The sequence below is a fragment of the Heterocephalus glaber genome, unplaced genomic scaffold (assembly GCF_053883595.1).
Source record: "Heterocephalus glaber isolate CG9 unplaced genomic scaffold, H.glaber_assembly_v1.0 deba00000281, whole genome shotgun sequence".
Taxonomy (NCBI): Eukaryota; Metazoa; Chordata; class Mammalia; order Rodentia; family Bathyergidae; genus Heterocephalus; species Heterocephalus glaber.
The window spans coordinates 22,334,801-22,356,932 of NW_028258139.1; the positions used below are offsets into that span (position 1 = coordinate 22,334,801).

The 22,132-nt window shown below is 51.0% G+C and overlaps 2 protein-coding genes across 5 annotated transcripts in view; one reads left to right on the forward strand and one right to left on the reverse strand.

The window, feature by feature from the left end:
• Tg (thyroglobulin) overlaps positions 1 to 22,132 on the reverse strand; it is a 219,261-nt gene that overhangs the window by 29,974 nt on the left and 167,155 nt on the right. The window contains exons 42-43 of one of the 2 annotated variants that reach the window (XM_087187453.1): positions 3,389 to 3,553; positions 2,319 to 2,489 (exon numbers count right to left, since the gene is read on the reverse strand). The exons of the other annotated variant lie outside the window; for it this stretch is intronic. Coding sequence (XP_087043579.1) covers positions 2,319 to 2,489; positions 3,389 to 3,553 — 336 coding nt within the window. The remainder of the gene's footprint in view (positions 1 to 2,318; positions 2,490 to 3,388; positions 3,554 to 22,132) is intronic. 2 annotated transcript variants of the gene reach the window in all.
• Positions 1 to 22,132, forward strand: part of Sla (Src like adaptor) — a 76,014-nt gene that overhangs the window by 21,003 nt on the left and 32,879 nt on the right. The window lies entirely within an intron of this gene.

Here is a 22,132-nt window from a genome sequence, read left to right on the forward strand (position 1 = left end):
TTTGAGTCTGTGAGAGGCAATGCCACTGAAGGACTGTGAGTGGAGGAGTGGCCTGATCTGACTTCTGCCTCCAAGGATTGTTCCAGCCACAGTGGTCCTCACAGACACAGGGGCTAAGACAGCAGGGAGGCAGTGGGGCTTCTGCCAAGATCCTGGAGAAAGAGAATGGCAGGATCAGAGTGATGGCCCACGAGGCAGTGAGAGGCAGCTGGGTGCTGGGTGTACTGTAAGACAGAGAAACTGCGATGCTGATGGAATGTTGGCAGAAGGCGGCGTCCAGCTGCTTTCTGGTGTGGAGCCTGAGCATGTGGAGAGAGAGTAGCTGTTTACTGAGGTGCAAAGACTGCGGGAGAATGTGCTGCTTTAGGGGTGGGGGCTGCTGGGACCAGCAGTCTGCTGTGCATGTGGGTTGAAGAGCTATGAGAAGTTGGCCAGATCGTGGACTAAAACAGTCTAGAGTTCAGGGGAAGGGTCAGGGCTAAAGTGATAGAGAGACAGGATCTGCATGGAAAAGTCAGCATGGAATGGCCGTGGACACCTGGCTTCCAACCTGACCGTCGCTGTCATTCTCCTTCCTTCCTCTGGCTGGTGCTATGTATAAGCTGGGTAGGATGCAGGAACCCAAGATGGCTCAGGGCTGCACCTGTTCCCGAAAGAAGGGGAGAAATGTGCAGTATGATTTCCAATCTCGCCAGAGAATGGGTATGGAGAATACAGAGCCTGGAAGTGGAGCTTGGCCGGCAGCTGTGGAATGGGCTGGGAGCCTCCTTGCTAGACTTGTAGCAAAATTTCTCTGTTCCTGTGCCACCTTGAGCGTGTGCCTTCCAAACCAGGCCTGCTTGGGCAGCCAGCCTCCTGTTGGCCAGAACTGCCTGTCTTTGCAAGTGGACAAAGGAAACGGTGCCTGCAGAGCCTCAGAGGGAAACTCAAGGAGAGGAGTAAAAATGCAGCACTGAGTTGGGATCTGGATTAAGGCTTTGTGAGGAGTAGCTCAGGAATTCAAGACATGGTGGGAAATGTCCCAAAGGTACTACCAGGACAGTGGTTGGACTAGACAAGCCCAAAGCAGCCACAGGTCCTGGCCACCCTCTCCCAGTCAGCTGGCATGACAGAGAAATGTAACCAAGGCTGCATGCTGGCCCACCACCACCCAAGCCTGCAGATAAGCACCTGCCCTCCCCTTCTGGGGGACACCGCTTCTTTACAGTGGCAGTGCGGAGAAGCCCCTGGTCCGTCCTCCTCCAAACCACATGTGCAATATCTGGGATGATCCCAAGCTCCTGAGAATATGAGATTAGTTCTTCCTTTTCTGAGAAAGAGTCAAAGATGGCTAGAACAAGTTCAGTACAGTGGTGCCTCAGTTCCTGAACGTTTTTGTTTGCAAACAATTCAGTTCAAAACCTGAAGCACTTGGCAAAATTTTGGTTTTGTTTGCAAACTCTGCATCAGGTAACAAACATGACCGTGGCCATCTTTCCCACACAAATGCAAATGCGGCCATCTTTTCCCAAATTGTAGAACAAATTAAGTTTGTGAACTGAGGTACTATTACACATGGTCCAAGAACCAGAGCTGTGATGAGTCAATAGCCATACACCTTTATCTGCAGGACAATGGTAAATACGGCATTCCAAGGCAAAGATGATATTGAATATCACATGCGTATATGTACATCAAGCAACTGCAGTAAATAATTTATAATATTCTTTCTCGTGTCTCTAACACCTCCAGAAGTAGCTGCTGTTAATCTGTCTACATCATTACCCTTTCTCAGAGAAACATAAAACTACGCACACTTACATATACACAGATAGCACAGGTTGCTTTTTAAGAATATGAATGCTATATAAATTCCACATACCTCTACATCTTCATTTTTCATTTAGCAACAGGTATCCCTGAAGCAAGCAGAGTTAACTAGTTCTTTTCAACAGCAGCCTAATACTTCATAGTTTATATGTGTTTTAATTTAGTCAGTCATTTCCCTGTTAATTTTGAATTGCTTCCAATTTTTTTTGCCACAACAATTAGTGCTATGAAAAATACCTTTGCATATATATTATGTAAAACCCTATTTCTATTGCTGTGAAATAGATTCTCCAAAGTGAGGTCTATTATCCAAGGGAAATAGATTAATCCAAAGGAATTCAGGATCCTGTCTGTGTGGATTAATAATTTTTTTAAAAGAATATTCAATAGAGCTTTCAGAGAGACTCCTGAGTGTGTGCTGGGGAGGGGCTGTCCTCCTCCTCCTTGTGCCCAGTTCCTCGAGGAGAGGCCAGATGCAGACCACCCCACCCCAGCCTCCTCTCGCCTACCTTCACCGCCTTGGCTCTGCTAATGAGCCCGTCTTCCTGCGAGCTCCCGATGAGCAGATTGACCTTGGCCCGAGGAGGAGGCCTCTGCAGGGCTCTGGCTGGGGCTTCTTGGAGGTACCGGCCGTCGACCACGGGACCCCAGTAGTGGAAAGGGCCACTCACTGCCAGGAGCTGCAGGGTGCAGAGGAATGCCGCTATTTGTATGGCTCTTACCTCCTTCTTTTAAAAAATAGTCCTGGAATAATGATTTGTCTTTGCTTTGCACAACGAGGTCCTAATGGAAATGACTGCCAGGGCCGGTTATTCACCTGTAGCGCTCTTGGGAAGCAGGGGTAAAAGGACCACAGCCACAGGCAGGCAGGACACCAGGTGGCTCACTCTCAGCATGGGAGGCCCCAGAAGAGCATCGCAGTGCCTTGCTACTGAGCTAAAGATCCCCAGGAGGAAGGGTATGTAGCTGAAGAAAGGGCTGTGGCTCTGACAGGTGACATTGATCAGCTTTTTTGCTGCTGTGACATTTACCACATTTAAGGGAACCAAGGGTAAGACCCACTGCAGTCAGCACTGAGAGGACCAAGCTGCCAGCTGAAATTCTAACAGTTACTCCTGCTGCTGTCCCCTTCACTAACCTCAGGGACAGTAGAGACTTGGCTCTGAGCAAGGTCTTTGCAGGCTAGAAAGGGGGCACAAAGCTGTCCCATGTAAGGGTTAGGGGGCCCCACGTCCAGAGCCTGACTGTGCAGCTATGTCCATAATGCTCAGAACACAGAGCTGTGACCTGACCGAGTGCCTACTGCAGTCCTGGCATGGGGGGCACCACCCCTCAATGTGGTGTTGCATTGTCCCCTCCTGTTGTGCAGGGCTGCATCATTCCTTCCATTTCATAGAGGAGAAATCTAAGGTGCAGAGAGACCTGTGCACCTTCAGTGCCCTGCTGGTCCCCGATGGCCTGTGGGTGTCAGGAATGTACAGTCTCCGACTGGGTGGCTTGAGTAGGTCGTGTCTCTTCTCTCAGCTCTCTATTTGTGAAGGACTGGATGGCCCTACCCACCCTGCACACCAGCGCCCACCTTGGTCTGGGCATCGTTGAGAACGTTGGCAGGCGTCTGGCGTAGGCAGGACACCACTGCTTGGCTGGATGAGGTAGGGCAGTTGACCTCCTTTGCCAAAGTCATCGCCTGTTGCTGAGCCCTGCTGGGGCTGATGACAGTGGCTGGGGAGAGCACAGAGCCTCCCTGGAAGAGAAAGAAGGGTTAGGGCAAGGCTCTCACAGTCTCCTGCTCCTGCTCAGCCTCAAAACCTCGGCCAGACCGGAAGTCTCAGGGCCCTTCCTGGGGATGCCCATGGGTGTGGAGGCCGACTGATGGACAGCATATCAGCATGCTATGTGTGCTCTAACCAGTCAACGCTGAGGCCTCAGTTTCCTCATCTGTGAATCAAGGGCACTGGGCAAAGCACCTCCAGTCATGGCTATTTGGCTGGAGTGGTTACAGAGACAAAGGTCAGGTGGTTTTGCAACAGGGACAAAGGTCAGAGCAGAAAGGTACTCTGCAGGGGTAGAACCACATCCTGCTTCCACCTCCAGGGACCGTTACAACAGCAAGTTCCCATGGCTCAACTAGGACCAAATTACACTTTAATATGGAGCACACCTAGGAGATGATGAAAACACACATCCCACTGGGAAGGGAAATTGTTCCAGCCACATCAGTGGGTGTCACTGTTAGCACAACAGTTCCTTGGGGTTTCCCTGTGTACGGATGTCAGGGGAAGCTGGGTTTCAGGAAGCTGGTCTCTGCCCAAACCTGGGTCTCCTGCTCAGGGCTGGATGGAGGGGAGGCCCACACTTTGGCTCCACATTCCCCTGGAGAGCTGGAGTCAGGGACAGCACGGAGGGATGGCGCACTGCCATCGCCAGAGCTACTGCCACAAACAGAGCAGCAGCGATGGCCATGGATGGAGTCCTCGGGTAACTCAAGTTCAGGAGTCCCTGGTTTGCTCACCTGGCCTCACAGGGGCTGTGTGAGGTAGTTTCTGCTATTGCCCCCCCCCCCCCCCCGTTAAAAGCCTGGAACTAAAGACGCAGGGGGACAGAGTGGTATGAGCAGGGCCAAGCATCGGGAGGTGCAGCTGCTCGTGGGTACAGAGCCAGGCTCAGGCACCTCTGCATGGGCCGGTGTGCAGACAGAGAGCCTGGCTCTGCACCTGGAGCACCGAGGGAGACGCTGCTCTCACCACAGAGCCCTGGGCCCTAATAAGGGCAGCTGACTGCAGAGCACTGTTCACTGAGCACTGTGACCAGCCGCCAGGGTGCCCTCTCCCAGGAGCTCGGTCTGCTGCACCTCACATCACCTCCAAATAATAGTCTGAGGCAGCTGCAGCCATCACCCCACTTTCCAGACAAGAAGGGTCACCAAGGACAGAGAGAATGCCCATAAATTAGGTCCTTCACATATACTAGGAGCTTAACAACTGAAATGCAAGGTGAGAGCAAAACACATAGTGTGTGTTAAATTTTAAAAAAATTACAGTGAAAGACACACTGTCACTAATCCCCCTCAAATTACTCTGCCTTGCGTAGGCTACTCTTATTCCACTATTCTTACTACTTACTGAAGCAGTTCTGGAAGTCCTCTTTCACGAGTATCTTTATGAGGTGTGATAAAATATGGTGAATGCTGCTGGCCTTCAGTGGAAAGGCAGGCTGGTAAGAACATTAGGGAGTTCCTTCATCCACCTTACTCACCAGGTCTGCATTGTACAACTTCTGGCTCCGCCCCAAAGCCAAAATGAAAGGTAAACATTTTGAATGGATTCATCCAGTCAAGGTAGCCATGATATCTCAACTAAACATACAAAAGAGGACTTCCAGAACTGCTTTAGAACGTGGCAAGCACAGGGAATAAGTGTGTTCCAAGTGGTCAGGGGTTATTTTGAAGGAGGTTAATGGCAATATAACTATTACTGTAATACATCTTTAAAAATTCAAACATTCACTGTAGTTTTCGGTCACATCTCACAGTGACTGCACACATGCCTTGAGCACTCACTAGATTTTAAGCACATAGCCCTAAGCACTGACATAGATTAACTCATTAAAACCTCTCCACAGCCCTAAGTGTTAACAGTGTTTAGCTCCTTATCTTTTTGAGGGGGAAATTGGGCAGAGAAGTTTTCTCTCATGCCCAATGTCACACATCTGCTGAGGGCAGAGCAGGGTGCAGTCTGGACTGGACCCTGGGCTCGGCCCCATGTTATCCATGTCCTGTCCAGACCAGGTGGTCAGCGGTTGGGCTACATGGGGTCCTCCCACTGCAGTGTAAAGAGAACACTGTCCCCAGTGGACTCTGTGGCACTGACGTCACAGTTCCAGGCCCGGAGCCACTGTGTCAGAAACCGAAAATACCAGAAAGGCGGAGTATCCCCCCTAACACAGCAGGGGGAACCAGGACTCGGGTGGAAGCCCCGGCACTGGACAGTGTGTGGGGGCCTGAGAATCGGCACCCAAAGGCTGAGGGGACGGGAGCGAGCGAGGAGCCCAAGTCTGGCCCTGTCCTCCATGCAACAGCTCAACGCCCAGGCTCCAAACCCCGAGGCGCTACCATCACAGGCAGCTGGGCAGACAGTGTCCCGGCTCAGGCCTCCAACGCCACGGATGGCTTCAGAGAGCCCCTAACGCCCACTCCTCCTCCATGCCAGCCCCAAGTGGCTCCCGGAACTGAGGGCTTAGTGATTGCCAGGTGCACCCTGACAGAGATCTTTCTCTGCACCAGCACTGCTTTCCACGATGCAGGTGCAGATTTGGTTGAAGCCTCACCAGCTCCTCCAGGGCACTGATGGCATCATCCCCCATTACAGACAAGGGAGCCAAGCACAGCGAGGTGAATGTCAAGGTCACAGGGCTCGGGGGAGGTAGAGCAGGACCTGAACCAGGCCCTTGGTTACCACGAGGCAGGCCTGAGTCCTTGGGGGAAGGCGGCGGGAGGTGCCATTGCTATTCTTGTTTCTGCTTGGCTGTTGGGTCCAGTGAGGGCCTGTGGTCAGGCTGGGCGGTGAAAAACTCAGCTGAGGGCCTGGAAATCACACAGGGCGTGTAGTGGAGGACCAGAGACACCGCGCCTAAGCAGCCTGGCACCCGAGGAGCCCTTTCCAACAGCTCTGAGTGTTCCCATTAAGCCTGGAAGGTTGGGCTTACAGATGCAGGCAGAAATAGGCAAAATATATGGTTTTTTTGTCCTTCACCCATTTAGATAACAAGCTCAGGCTTACGGTAAGATGCACCAAGCTGGGCTGAGCACCGAGCCAGTGGCTCCTTCTGAGCTGCAGCATCTCTACAGGAGGAGAACACTAAACCCAGGCTCTTTGTGGGAATAGGCAACAATAAAGGACAAATAAATACTCAGCCAGCTGGGGTCCTGGAGCTCAGTGACAGTGGCAGTGAACCAGGGTCAGCATGATTCAGAGCTGGCACTGAGTTCCGCACCTTTGGGTTTATTCTTCCATCAGTGAGTGGCAAGCTTTTGTGAGAACCTCTGGGTGTTCTTTGTCCCAACAGAGCACACACACACACACACACACACACACTCCAGATACTCCAGCTACAGTTCCTACTGTAAACAGCAAAGTGCGGGACAGCCAGGAGGGGCTTCCAGCTTCATGCACAGACAGCCCCCCGGGACACGAGAATTTCAGGACATGCCTCTGATGTTTGCAACATTTTTACCAGCTATAAAAACCAGGCCTCCCGATAGGGGAGGAAGTGGTTAAAGGCGTGGGCTGCCCTAGTATTGTGAGATAGGCTACAGAACTTTCCTCTCAGTGTTTGGTTTTAATCGATCTTTCTGGAGGAAATCTCTTCACGGAAAATTGGTGGTGAAGGCACCAACGGGCACACAGCCCTCATTTTAAACCACTTGATAGGAGGCAAGGTACTCAGGGGCAGGGTGCTAAACGGGGCCCTGCAGAGAGCATGGGCTTGGGCGAGAGGGACAGGTCTAGGCTTTGGCTCTGTCACTTTGATAAAGTCCCCTGGGAGAGCAGCCTTCTCAGAGCCTGAGAACAGGAACCCATGTTCGCAGGCCATTGTAAAGAACCACGAGGCAGACATGGATGACCACCGGTGTCCCATGCATGGTGATGTGGCCTCTGGGACCCGCCAGCTCTCTGGGCCTCATGTGACCTTGCAGGCCATGGTGGCACTGGAGTCTTCTCAGTCCACCCATGCTATTTTTAAAGCCCAGGCTTATGTTTTATCTAACTCTGACCTGGCTATTGAGTGGCAATGAGTTTCCTCTTGTTGTTTTTTAAAGTTTAAAAATAGCATGGGCCAAAACCACAGTTGCTAACCACAGCTTTTCCTTCCTGGAGTCTGTGAACATTGTCCTGACCTTAGGAAGCCTCTGGTCGCCTCAGACCAAGCTTGACTCAGCCCACACAGGCACACGTAGAGGACACCTCACACACCTGTGAACACAGTGAGACTCACGGCCAGACACGAACACTGATACCCAGACACGTGCCCATCACAGACACGCACTCAGGACACAGACACCCGGTCACAGGCAGAGGCAGGCTCACACACAGACACGCAACACCAACACACACACACAATCACAAGCAAAGACACACACGGTCACAGAGATACACACTTAGACACAACAGCCCTCCTGCTGTGGACGGTTCAATATTCCAGGAGGAGCCCTCACAAGCCTTCTGTGAAGATGTCAACAAGTGAAGGAACAGGAAGTTAAAGCTTCTATGACAAACTTGCTGCCCCAAGCCCGCCCTGGTGGCCCTGCCTTGGGGTGAGTCCTGGAGTTAACTCCTCAGAGTCTTTGTGGCAGTGCCCACATGGAGACTAACAGTGGTGCTGAGAGGAGACATGGCACTCACCATGCACTGGGCACTGTGAGGGCAGTGCATGCAAAAGCTTCTGGATCTCACAGCCTCGCAGAGGCGGGAATCACAGACCTGGAGGTGACAGGTTGCAGGCAGAGATGAAGCCCTGTGCCCATCTCCTAGCTGCAGAGGGAGGGAAGCGGCTGTTGGCTCCCCAGCTCTTTGTTCTAACCACTGGGCACAGTCAGTCTCATGCCTGCTGCCATGATACCAATTGCCCTTGGCTTCGGGGTCTTGGGTTTCTAATCCGTAAAAGCAGATGTCATGGTCAGCAGTTACAGATGTGCAAGTTAAGTGAGGTAATGGATACAAAATACCCAACGTGGGGTTGGCATTCAATAAAAGTTCATTGTAATTTTCACTGGGGATATCATTAACCATAGGTTTACTTCCCACAATGCATTTACTGTCTTGGCTAAAAACATCCCTGAGTTAAATCCATCAGTACGCTGCAGGCTGGCAGGTACGAGGTCCCCGTGTCTCCACTGCGGAGGCCCGCTCACCTCATAACTCTCTGTACAAAGCCAGCACGGAGTGGCTGCCTACTTCTCTATACTACCATACATTGACCAAGCACTTTCTCACCTGCTCTGATGGTTCAGCTCCTGCCATTCACCACTGGATCAGGTAGGAAGGACCGTGTCTCTCTAGGGAGGCACTCTGAACACAGAACTTGAAGCCAGACCCAGGGGTCCTCTCCACGACTTCTGGCCAGGAGAGATCAGATGTGAGACTCCCGGTCCCTGCTGGACCACTGGGCCTCAAGGAGCCTAGCCAGGTCTAGCTGGTTCTGGACTGAAACCGATCCCTGTGTGTTACCTGAGAGTTCACATTGCAATATTTATTTTGACTATCTTATTTCAGCCAACATGGCTCACAAAAATCCTAAGTCCCCAAGATTAGGCAGATGGTTTTTGAAGATATGGACAGTGTCCAGCTGGCCACACACACCAGTGACCTCAAGGTGAGACTGCTGTCAGGATCAAGGGCCAGCATCCTGGCACTCAGAACACGAGGGGAGAAGGCAGGTGCCACAGTGACCTGGGGAGGCTGCAGGGACGAGGTGGAACTTGAGAGGATTCTGGTGGCTGGAAATGGTTGGAAGAGAGGAAAGAGGGTGGGAGAACACGCTTGGGGAGAGTGCAGAGAGAGCAGGTGGCAGCGGAAGCCCTTTAACATCCACACTAGGGACAGAGGGTAGGAGCTGGATCATCAGCACCTAGCATTTGCTTACAGGACCTGGGACACAAAAAGATGTAGGACAGAGGGAGAGAAGGATGGAGGACAGGAGAAGGGAAGGCAGGAAGAAAAGAGGAAAGTTGGGTGTTGCCGTTGAGCAGCCTGGATGGCCCAGAGAGGGAACTCCCAGAAGCTAAAGCAGAGAGAGACTTCAACTACTTTCCATCCAAGTTCTTATCAGTATTCTCTGGAATGTCTTCTAGACAATCCAGAATCACTTCTTGATACCTAAACCATGAGCCTTATGTGATTTACAGTATTGCAGTTCTGGCAGAACTTCGGCCAGAGGGATGGCAGTGAATGTAACTTTCATCTTGAAATCCAAGTTTGGGACCTCAGAGCCCACATCTCCACTCTTCTAAGGATCAGCCACTGGCATTCTTTGGTGGAGGCCATGGGATTTGGAGGAGAAATGCACAGGTCTAGTTCAGCCCTTGGTTAGAGTCCTTTGCCACCAAGCTGAAGTTTCCCTCTTGCTTATTTAAACCACATTAAAAGACACTGGTGTTAGCCATGACCTTAGGTAGGAGAGCATCTGACATGTAGGGATTGAAAGGGGCCTAGGAGATATCATTCCCTCCTTCATAGATGTAAGTATATGTGTGTATGTGTGTGGGGGTCAGACAGAGAGAGAGAGACAGAGAGAGAGAGAGAGAGAGAGAGAGAGAGAGAGAGAGACAGAGAGAGAGAGAGACAGAGAGAGAGACAGAGACAAAGAGAGACAGAGACAAAGAGAGACAGAGACAGAGAAAGTGCAGGCACAGGCTTAAAAGGAAACCCAAAGGAATTAAGCAGTCCTTAAATACCTTGTAAGAACCCAGGCACTCAAGCACACTGTCTTCAGTGATCCCAGCAGTCCTCTAAGTATTTTATCCCAATTTTACAACTGGAGAGTCTACGACCTGGGGTAAGTAGGTGATTTGCCCCAGGTCTTAAGGCTGGTAAGTAGCAGAGGCTGAATGCGAAGGCTTTCGGTTTCCCCTACAATGTTTGTCCTACCACTGGAGACAGCAACAGCTAAGCACATCACTGGTTCTCATTTTCCACCTCACTCATGAAGGAGGCCAAGGAAATAAGGAGAGAGGGATAGGGGGTCTGGCTTCCCCACTTGGGCAGTAGCACTGAATGGAAACCAGTTTACATAGTGCTTGAAAGGCAGATGTTATGTCTGCAGACTGGACAGGACACACACACACACACACACACACATACACACACACACACACACACATACACACACACACGAACCCACTGGAGATCTCTCTGCTCTGCATGTACATCCCTACTGCATTCTGCTTAGGATAAAATTCTTTCCTTGATCCCTCATTTAAATACTCATGACCATCACAGGAAGTAGGAAGATCCATAAAACAAATATCCATAAAACAAATTCCCTACTTACTTCATCATTCATTTCAACACACCCCACCTCATTCCAAAACTTTGGGTAGACTCAAGAGAGCATCAAAGACATTTAATAACCAAATTCTCTGACTCCAAGTTTCCTTCTGCTCCTACTCTGTCTAGATCAATGGCAGATTCTCAGCGAGGTTCGTGGGTATCCTGTTTCCCACTTCCCCATCACCTGCCCCTTCACCCAGCTTCTAGGGATAGGCCAGCTCCATAGCTCCCAGAGCCCCAGTCCATTCACAGTGAGCAAATCACAGGAGAACTTTACTGGGTTTTACACTTTACAGAGAACTCTAACTTTTTCTTCAGTGAATTGATATTAAAATTATAGTTACAAAAGCAATTAAATTGCATTTAAAGATGAATTCCTTGCCAAGAGAACATTCATCATTACTTGTCACATGATAGGGTCTTTGAAGGTCAAGGCCATTCAAAGGCACTTTGCAGGGAGATTCAAGGTGGCACTGAAGGAGGACCTAGAGTAGAGGGATGGGTCCCAAGCAGGCCAACTCAATGGTAACCCTCTCCACCCCCTGGAAAAAGGCTGACCTGTATTGCTCTGTGTGCACTTCCACCACTTGATTTAGAGGAAAAGCAGAATGGTTTTTATAACTTTTAAAGCAAAAATAGCAGTACAGTTTCCACCATAGAAAATGCAGGTAAGCAAAACAAAGAAAATTAAAATTACAGCTAATCTTCTCCATCAAAGACAACTACTATTAAATAGTGCTAACTTCTGGGCATTCCCTTCCTTGCATGTACCTATTTTGTAGGAAATAAGTGAAATCATATTGCTTTTGAGCATGCTTTTTTTTTAACCTAACAATCAGTTGTAAATATCATTCTATGCTGTTCCCTACTCTTTTCTAAGACTGTTTTAGTCCACATGATAATTTGAGTTTTCATAGAGACATTATTTATAATTGCCAATAAGCAGAAACAAATATCCATCAGCTGATGAATAGGTAAGAAAAATGCAGTGTATCTATATAGTAGAATATTATTCAGCAAAAGAAATTTAAAAAACGGAGTACTGCTCCATGGTATAACATGGATTAAGGAGATGAAGATTCTGTTTATATGAAATGTCCAGAATAGGCGAATCTATAGCAACAACAGTAGACTGGTGGTGTCCCAGGCTGGAAGTGAGCATAGGTCACGAGGTAACTATTAACCCTTTGAGAGGTTACCAGACTATTTCTAAAGTGGCAGCACCATTTTATATTCCTAGAGCAACACATAAACCTTTCTGTTTCTCCCCACCATCACCAACACTTGTCATTGTCTGTTTTTTGTTTTGTTTTGTTTTTGTATTTTCATAGCCATCTTAGTGGGTATGAAGTGGTATCTCATTGTGGTTTTCACTTGCATTTCCCTAATGACTAATGCTGTTGAGATACTGTGTGCTGTCTGGGCCAGTTCTACATCATCTTTGGAGAAATAGCTATTTGGATCCTTTGGCTAGCTTTAAGATATTTGCCTTTTGGTTATTAATTTGTTAAGTGTCCCTATATCTGCTTGATGCAAGGCCCCTTATCAGGTACATGACTGCAATTACCACCCCCCCACCCCCCGTCGGTGGACTGTCCTTTCACTTTCTTGATGGCATCTTCTACAAAGCAAAAGTTCTTATTTTGATGAAGTACAGTGCATCATTTTTCTTTTGTTTGCTTCTCATCTAAAACACCTTTGTTAACCCAAAGACCAGAAGTCTTCTATTGCATTCTATAGACACATTTAAAAAAAAAAACTTTAAAAAAATGTGCTATACTTTTATTTGCAAATTGAAATCACCATCCAGCTTTGTCTGTACATGGAGGGAAGAGAGAGAAAGTACCACTGAACAGTGAGCAGCTGGGGTCCCCAGTTTCTGCTCACCACACTGCACCAAGGTGTGACCATAGTGTCCCTTTTATTAAAGACGGCAGAGGCTCCCAGAGGATAAGCAACTTGCTCCAAGTCACCTGCTGCTTTTGAGCTGGACTTGGGCTGTGCCCAAAGCCACGGAACTATGCAGCTTCCTCTTGCAGCAGAGTCTGCCTTTACCCTCTCTCTGGTCTTCTCTGGAAAATGTCACTATCCAGGCAGGTGAGCCATCTAACCATGGAGAATGGCAGGAGGGGCTCTCCCTGAGCTTCCTCTTGAGTGCTCTTTCTCTTGTAAATGGGGAGGCCCTGGCCTTGCCTCTTAGGACTAGAGCACATGGCTGTCATGGTTCCCCTCCAGGTCTTGCAGACGCCATAAAATGCCTTCCTCCATCTGTCACAAACAGGATGTCTAACTGCTTCCATCGTCTCGGTCTCCAGGCTGTCAGAAGTCATTTAAATGCTTGGCACTTGAAAATTACTGATTTCCCCGGCAAAAGTGTCACAATTTAAATGTGACACCATGAGAGACAGGGAGGGAACTTAATATGCAGGCTCCTCCACTTCCCCACCACTGCCAGGAGCACTTCATACATACACATGGGCATATGTTTCCCTTTAGATGTTACTGCACACTCAGAACTTGGACAGACGCCATGACGAGCAGACCCTGGGACTGTGAGAGAGGTGAGCTCTTCTCGGTGGGCACAGGCAGCAGCTAGGGGTGGGGTGAACAGTGGCTTCATCTTTGGCTTTGCACAAAGTAGTAAAGCTCTGTATTAGTGCTCCAGGGAAGCCATAACAGCTGTTGCAGACTGGGTGGCTTCATAACAGGAATTTAGTTTACCAGTCCTGGAGCCTGGAAGTCTCAGATCAGGTGCTAGCCAGGTGCTATCCTGAAGGCCTCTCTCCATGCTGCAGTGGCATTCCCTCCTTCACCTTCCCTCTTGGTGTGGGCATCTGGGGCCTCCTTGCATGTCCTAATACCTCTTAGTATAAGGTCACCAATCAAACTGCAGAAGCACACCCTAATAGCCTCATTTTAACTCACTGCCTCTTTCAGGGCCTCATGTCTAAATACAGGCAGATTCTGAAGTAGTAAGATGAGGGCTTGGACATAAATTTTGGACACACAAGCCAGCCTCAGTTTCCCTAGCTTTAAATTTCCCACCCTGCAGATTCATTGCCAGGACCCTAGGACCTGCCCTGTGTGTGGGGTCCTGGGGACACTGGGGTGTCCGTGAGCATGCCCCTCTGCTGTGGCCTCTGGGACACCATTTCCTCCTGGCCCTGCAGTAGACAGCTGCGTGCTGGCTCATTCTGACCCAGCCGACCGTATCTTCTCTTTAGAATGGTATAGACCACGAAGAGAGGGGCTGCCACAGCTGCAAGCATAAAGAAGAAGCAAGGACTTGAAATTGCTAATCACTTGGTTGGATCAAAACCCACTGTATACATGCGCATGCTGAAACATCACACTGTACTCCATCAACATGCACAATTAGTACATGTCAGCCACAAACATTTGCTAAAGTTCACTAACGGAAAAGAAATCTCTGAAAAGTAATTTCAAATGTAGACAGTGGCAAGGACAGAGATTTGGAAATGATGATGAGTTATATCCCGGTCTCTGCTCTGTCCCTTAGTGGCGCATCACAGGGGCAAATCAGTGAACTTCACCGATCCTGTTGTGTATTCCGGCTTGGTTCGTGTATGAGCAGAGCAGCAATTACCACACATGAAGGTAGCCAAGGCCACGCAAGTGCTGCAGTATGTGTTCTCCTCCCAGTGGGGAAGACAGAGCTCGGAGAGGCCACGGGGCTTCCACACCAGCTCCTGTGCTGAAGCCTCGCCCTGCTACACCCCAGGTGTTGGCTTGGGCTGTCTGCCTTACTTATGAAAAACTAACCCAAGAGACTGGAAAGTCAGAGGACCATACAACCCATCCGGACTTCCGGAAGTCCGAAAGCCAGGGCCTGACCACTAGTTTCCTTCTGGTCCTTCTGTCCATTTCTTCCCTCCTCTCCTTTCTTGTCTTCCTTCCTCCTTCCTGGCAGGGCCCAGCTCTCAGCTGCAGGAGACTCGCCATGCCTGCTCTCGAAAATGCCACTCACTCCAAACGTTGTGCAGTGCTGGTGGAGGGGAGTGGCCTTGAGAATGGAGAACCGGACCTGGCAGGGGCCTCTAAGGACAGTGCCTCAGGAGCCGCACCTTGGCGGGGAGGCTGGTGGTGACTGCAGAGTGGGCCGAGCAGAGAGGCGGGAGCCCCTGATGCAGAGGGCCATTTGGAGGAGGAGGAAGCTGGGCCGAAGGTCGGTGGGGAGTCAGGACCTGGCCTCGAGGGGGCTTCCGTGCCCCACGTTAGAAGGAATGGGCGGGCGAGGGAGCTGCTGGCGAGCTCAGTGGTGGTGCAGGAGCTGATCAGGAGGGAGGGAGCTCCACGGGCCACAGCCACAGGGAAGATGGCTGCACAGCAGCCTGGCCTGGAAGAGGACGTCAGGTGCTGACCAGCATCCTGGACAGCAAGGACACTGGGGACTCCAGAGGGCCAACTTCTTCTGACCGGCTGAAGGAAAGCCGTGCCTCTGCCTGAGGGACACCCCACCCCACCCCCAGCCTTGTGAGTGTGAAGGGCTCCGCACTTCCTCTGTGCGCCCACTTCCTCATCGGGAGGCCTGGCCCAGCCCTCACCCAGATCAGCACAGCTCTGAGGGCTGCTATGTGCACCCCTCAAGCCGACTGGAAGTTTTCCCGGAGGGCCCTCCTGGGAGTCTCTTGCTGTGGGCCTAAAGCATCTTTAAGTGCTACGCAGACGTGTCCACAGGCATGTGCCCACTTCCCTGCACCTGCCTTCCCCTAGAACCTATGGCATATCATTTCCAGCAACATCCCCTTCAAATTTTCCCAGTGAAAACAAATATAAATTATTACTGCTTTAAAGAGACGTAGAAAAATAGAACACGGGCATTTGGGTTAGAGAAATTATGTTGAATCCTGCACTGACAACTTGACAATGGCTTTTTTCTCGGGGTCTTGGTTTAGCTATCTGTAAAATGGGTGTGTAGTCATGTCCAGCAGCCCAGGTTCAAATCCAGCATCCCCTCTAACCGGCTGCATATTCTTAGGAAAGCTAGGTAAGGGCTTCATGCACTGTTTCCTCAAATGTAAAGGTAAAGAATGTTTACCTTTTGTTTACTGAGACGGATTTAGGAGACAACACATATAGTGCTTATATGTGCCAAGTTTCCAATAAATAGTAACAGGGCAATATTTCAAAGGTTCTTATGAAAGTTAAATGAAATAACAGATTTGGAAATACTTTATAACCCATAAAGCACTCGACAGATGTCAGTTATTTATGATCTCATTGCTACTCAAACTAAAATGAAAAGCAGTGAAACCTCCCCAGGCTGAAGTAGGTGCTTGGGGCTGAGCAGGGGTGGTGGCAACGCTGTTTCTAAGCAACAGAGCCTGCCTGTCTCAGCTTCCTCCTTGGCCGTCCACTGCTGGGTACAATTAGCTGTGGTCAGGGGGCTCCCCCCGGTCATTTCACACCCGTCCACTCGGTTTTAACCAGATGACAGCGATTTAAATTACAACAAGGCCAGTTGTGAGTTTGCTCTTCTTTTGATAACAACACAGTCCCGTCATTAGGAAAAAAGCGTATCTCACAGAAGTGCCAAGGCATCAAAGAATGAGAACATCCGGGGATTTTTAACGAAAGCTGTAAGAATTCTGTTACCGATCTTCCCCGCTTCTGTGCTGCTCAAGCACACTGAGAGGTGGGTGGGCAAGCACCTTGAAATCATTGTTTATGAGATGGAAACACTGGGGCAGAGTAGGCAGAGGCCTAAGGGGGCCCACATTGGGCAGCTCCTGGCAGGGGTCTTCTCGCTAGCACTCCGGCTAGCTGCGCCCCGTCCCTGGGACCGGCCTGCCCTACTGCTGCCACTACTGTACGGTGGGGATAATTCCATGAGCTCTCTGAGTAATTCCTCTGTGCCGCCCGGGAATGCAGGACAACCCAGGCCGGAAGGAAGTTTGCGATCCAGGGGGAAGAGACTCTTCTTTCTTTTCTTTTCCTGGCTTGCTCCTTCAGTCTTTCCCTCCCATTCTGCCTCTGTGGTGCCTCAGAGCGCTAGTGCTGGTGCCACAGTGACTAGCACTTCTGTCCCCGCTTTCCAGTGCTCATGGCTTCTGAAAGTCAGGCCAGCGGAAAGCTGGGGAAGGCGAAGGAGGAGACACTCTTGAAAGATGTCCTCCCTAGGGCTCCGAAGTTCTCAACAGCACTGTGTACAGGTTGCTTTCCTTTCTCACGGGAAACCCTGGCCCTTGGCTTTGTTCTTAAGCAGAGCTGGAAAGGATCTCTGTGCTGTCCCCAAAAGACAGACTGTATACTGGGACCGAGAAAAGGCAAAATGGGATGCCTGGAGGCTCCTTATCAAGATTCCACCTTTGCAGAAGTGATTCCTATCTTCTTCATGTTTCTGTCGGCCAGGTCTCCCAAAGGGTGCCCAAGACAACCCAGTGGAGCATGGGAGGAAGCGCTCTCTTCTTATAAACATCATTTCTGACACATTACCTTTTAGTCTTTCATTTTTGTAACACATACATCAGTGGAGTCACCTAGGTGTGTGGTCCATGACTAAATACGAATGCACTGGGCATGCTCATTCAAAACTTCTTGCTGTCCAGACGCAGATTAGAAGTTGGAGATGACCAGTCTAGAAAACAGGAAGGTGGTGTGGGAAGAGCAGGAGACCACCCTAGGCCCTGCTGGCAGTGATAAGCAATCAGCAATGCTCTTGTCCCTGGGCAGGTGTATGTCACTCTGCAGACAGATGGCACCCCCCTTCTCCCTTGATTCTTCCTAGCGTCACATGGCATGAGCCAGTCTGGGGCTCACCCTGTCAGACAACTGAAGAATGCCCCATCTTTGGGCAGAGGGCAGGAGTAGGGGTTGCTTGGTCCTGCTTTTCCCACAGGGTCAAGAGAGTACAGAGCCCCCCACCTGACTCAGCCCAGAGAGAAGATGGATGAGCACCTGGCTGGTCCCAAGAGGGCTCATCCCTGATTTGGGCTGAGTCCAAGATGAGGGAAAGTCACACAGACCAGGAGTAAAATCAGAGGCAAAAGCCAGCAGAGCCTGTCCAGGCAGCAGGAGGCAGAGGGCAGCTGCTGGAGAGGCAGGGAGACTGAGGAGCTGGTGAGTGGCCTCTGCATATGCCAGGGACAGCGGCGGCACTGAAGGTTGGAGCAGAAGAGGACAGAGACCTGACTCATTCCTGGCCTGCCGGACTGGCAGTGAGAGGGGTGAGAGCACACAGGAGGTGGGTAACTGAGAAGCAGCAGATGCCAAAGTCATGTCCATCCCTGTGCGAGATGCAGCGGAAGTCATCCCACAGTAAAACAGAACTGAGCAGGTGCCAAGAGAACACCCCCGAAAGTGTGTGGAATGTTTGTCCTTGGTGGGCTCCTCCACGTTCAGATTCCCTGAATGCCCTCTTGGTGAAGCCTTGGCTCACTGCGGCCTTGCTGGCTACCCTTGTGAGCCTGCCCTGATCACCAGAGCCCCCACTGGGCTGCCCTGTTTGGTTCATTCTGGCCCGTGTTCACCCCACGTTGAGCTCCTGGAGGGCAGAGCATGTATCACATTTGTCCCCCACAGCTTAGCCCAAGGGCTGGCCCATCGGAGCTCCAGAATAGTCAAATAAATGAGTCCCTCAGTAGATTCTGTTGAAGAAGAGAGTTTGTAAGTTAATACATCCAGAAGATGTTAATGAAGAAAGCAAAGTTGCAAAGTACTAAAACCGATCCCAGCTCAGGGACCTGCCAGCCTCTGGGAAGCCTGCCTGCTCTTCACCACTCCTCACAGAGCTGAGATCAGCCCACTCTCCCAAGGTACCTGCAGCAGGTCTGGCTGAGCAACAAGGAGGAGGACGGCTCCAGCAAGCAAACACAGAGCAGAGAGTGCTGAGCAGTGCACTTCCACCTCTTCTTTCTCCTGAACCTACTCTGAGCTCCAGGAGGCCTCCTACAGAGACACAAAGCCTGAGGACATGCACAGAAGTGGCATTCCAGCTGGAAAACGCAGCCTGTCCCCAAGAGCTGCTCATCAGACCTCAGAGTGGCCCTAGAAACAGACACATTTACTCCCCGAGAACAACAGCATCTGCTTGCTTCCACCTGGCATGGCGAGCACACTGTCTACCATGTTCACAACCAAAGCCCTAGTGTTGGGCGGGCACCACTGCCCTCCTCCTGCATTGTCCGCTGTGGGTGGGACTCTGCTGGGCTCAGTGGCCTTCCCAAGAGCATGTTCCAATTACAAAGGAGAGGAAGGCTTTTCAGGCCTGGCGACTGGCTCTGCATGCTGTGTTAGGAGCTTTGTACCCATTATCCTTGGATCCTTGTGACCACTAGTAACATCATTTAGGCTCTGGGAGAGACTCAGAACCCTCCCCAAGCTCACACAGCCCCTAGGATCTGGACTCCTCTCTTGACCTTGATCCAATCTGCAATGTATCCTACTCCCAGGGGCCAAAAGAGCTTCAAGGAACTGTTCCCTTCAGCTCAGGGGGGCCCGGGGATGGTATGGCAAGGTGACCTCTGCATGGGGCTGGAGGAACTTGAGCTGGAGGAGGGGAGGGGAGGCCTGTCTGCAGTGTGGAGGGGTAGGAGCCCCATGGTGGGTGGAGCATGGAGCTCTCCAGCAGTGCTGCTGTCCTGGGAGCTGGGAAAGTGGAGGGAGACACAACTGCCCACTGAATGCCAGGGAAAGGAATGAAGCTGATGGGAAAGGACCTTGGGCAGGCACTTGAGGAGGATAGCAACAGTGCTGTCATCTTTTGGGATGCAGGGCTAGTAAAAGGTAAGTGGGATTGTGATGGCAGAGGAAAGATTCCAGAAGACCTGACGGGAGGCTCTTATGACAGTGACAGCCAGCTCGCTGTCTGCAGAGCCCACATGCCTAGACCAGGTGGTGTCACAGAGTCAGCTGGTGGCCAGGGCAAGGGTGTTAAGGGGCCTCAGCTTCTTCAGGTGAAATCTGGGCAGAGAGTGCTGTGAGGGAATGACAGCAGAGATGGCAGTCCCCAGTACTGTCCCCAGCCCTTCTAGCTGCTCCTGAACAGAATGAGCATTTCCAGCCATAAATTTTTGCATGAGCTGAGCTGTTCCCTTCACCACATGGCTCTTCCCCTTGCCCCTCACCTTAGGGGCTCTCTGAGCTCACATCAAATGTCATTCTTCAGAGGGGAGAGCTCCCCTTGCTGTCTCCTCTCTGGGCCACTTTCTATGACATTAACACCCCATTGTTCTGATTCAATCCCTTGAGCCATACAAATAGGCCCGGAATGAAAGGCCCAACAACTGAGTCTGTACTCACTGGGCCATATCTGAGGTTGAAGCTTCTCTCTCAGAGGATTGGTGCTTGCAGGGAGTCTTAAGCTCCTGGAGTTTAACTCTTTAGAGCCCTGAATCCCACCAACAGCTTCTAGGACCAACCACAGTGCCTGCACTTCCTCATTTATCCTTGGTTTTCTCCATTGATGGGAAGCTTGTTCACTCTCAGGGCTGTCTCTCTCCTCTTCCAGCCTCTCTTCCCAACATTAATATTGAAAGTGTGAGGAGGGGTAGGAGAAAAACTCTCTAGTAGAGCCAGGGCCTGCTAACTAACACTGGCTCAAGCTGTGAATTCTGACCAACGATGGGATCTAACCAGCACTTTTCCCTGCCTCCCCTCAACCATCTTAAGAGCCCTGGAACCTGGAGCCTCTCTGAGACCTGGGGCTGGAGGCTGCCAGCTTCAGCAGGGAACCCAATGCCTGCTCTTGACAACTTGAGTGAAACCAGGCTCATACAGGGGACCAAGTCATCTCAACCAAGGTGGTGACCACATCTTTGCCCTTAATTGAGCAATCTTTGGCCCATCCATGGCTGGCATCTTGGAAGCTGCCTGTGGTCTTTTGTCTGGGTCCTGATAGCTAATTACTTTTTGACGCCTCCGGGCAATCAGATACTTTCTACACCATGGTCCCGCGTGTCATCAAGCCCTAAAGCATGACCTCCTGATCCACGGCTGACTCCACACTCACGAGGGCATCACCTTCAGGGCTTTTATCTTTGCTTGTTGTGCTGCCTCAGTGCCTCAATGACCTTGAATGATGACTTGGCCTCTGGGGTGGAATCTGACCTGGTTCTCCTGGGCCCCAGTGCCAAGTTCCTGTGTGGACCGGGAGCCTGGGAATCCTGTCTTCCCTGGCTTGTCAAAGTCCTACTCCTGGGTTCTGATCTGAATCCGTCTCCCTCTCTAGATTATAAACAAACTCCTCGAGGGCAGGGAGGTTAGAGCCCATCTGCACTGTCTCTGGGGATTCTTCTCTGTTTGCCTGCTAGTGGAGGCTTTACATATACATAAGAAATTTGCAGTAGATGTGTGCGACACTCAGGACACTCAGGAATACAGCAGTGTGCAATGGACTTTTATGCTGGGCCCGGGCACCAGAGAAAGGAAGATTCGGCTCTAAGCTCCTCAAGCGTAGCTCCTAAAGTGCTGGTAGGAAGTGTGATACATGTGCTGTGCCTGGCACGTAGCAAGTGGTCACGAAGCTTGTTGGATGAATGGATAATAAAATGCGTGCCTAAATAAAAAACTACGGTTTGGATTCAAAGATCCCTTCCACAGACTAGGAGAGAAAACCATGTGTGGTATGGAAAATGGGCTGCAGAGGGATAATCAGGGAGACAAGCAGTAGAGAGGCCTGTGAAATACAGCCCTCCTTCTCAGGGGCTCTGCCCACCCACAGGCCCCAACCCTGTGCACCCAGGCTGCTCAAGGCTCTCGTGCCCTCCCGCCCCATGGACCACGCCTTGGTCACATGCCCATCTGCCAGCAGACTTGGAGCTCCTTCACACCGACTGTGTCTCCCCCAGACTTCAGATCACACCAGCGGTTCCCTCCGTGTGTGCTTCTCATTCCCTGGCTCGTCCCCAGGCCAGCTGCTGTCCTCCCCCAGGCCCTGGGTCCTGACACCTGTAGAGAAGCACACTGCCACTGCCCACCTTGGGGAGTAGCCCTTGGTCCTAACGCCCCACTGCATCCTGTCACAGCACCCCATACCAGCTGTGGCCCTGCCTGCCTCTAACACAAGGCCCCTCCTGGGAGGGAAGAGCAGGGAGAGAGCTTGGCCAGCCTGCTCATGTCTGGATCCCGTGTCCAAGGCCATGCTGTGCCTAGCAGAGCTTTACAGAGGGAGGGAAGGACAGGGCGAGAGAATGCTTTCAGGACCCAGCCCCAGGTAGATCCTCGGGAAATGTTTATGCAAAGTCGTCACACAGCACACACCAACTGTAAGCCCAGTGCTCTCTCCCTTCTTGGTGTGAGCTGGGGAAGCTGCACTT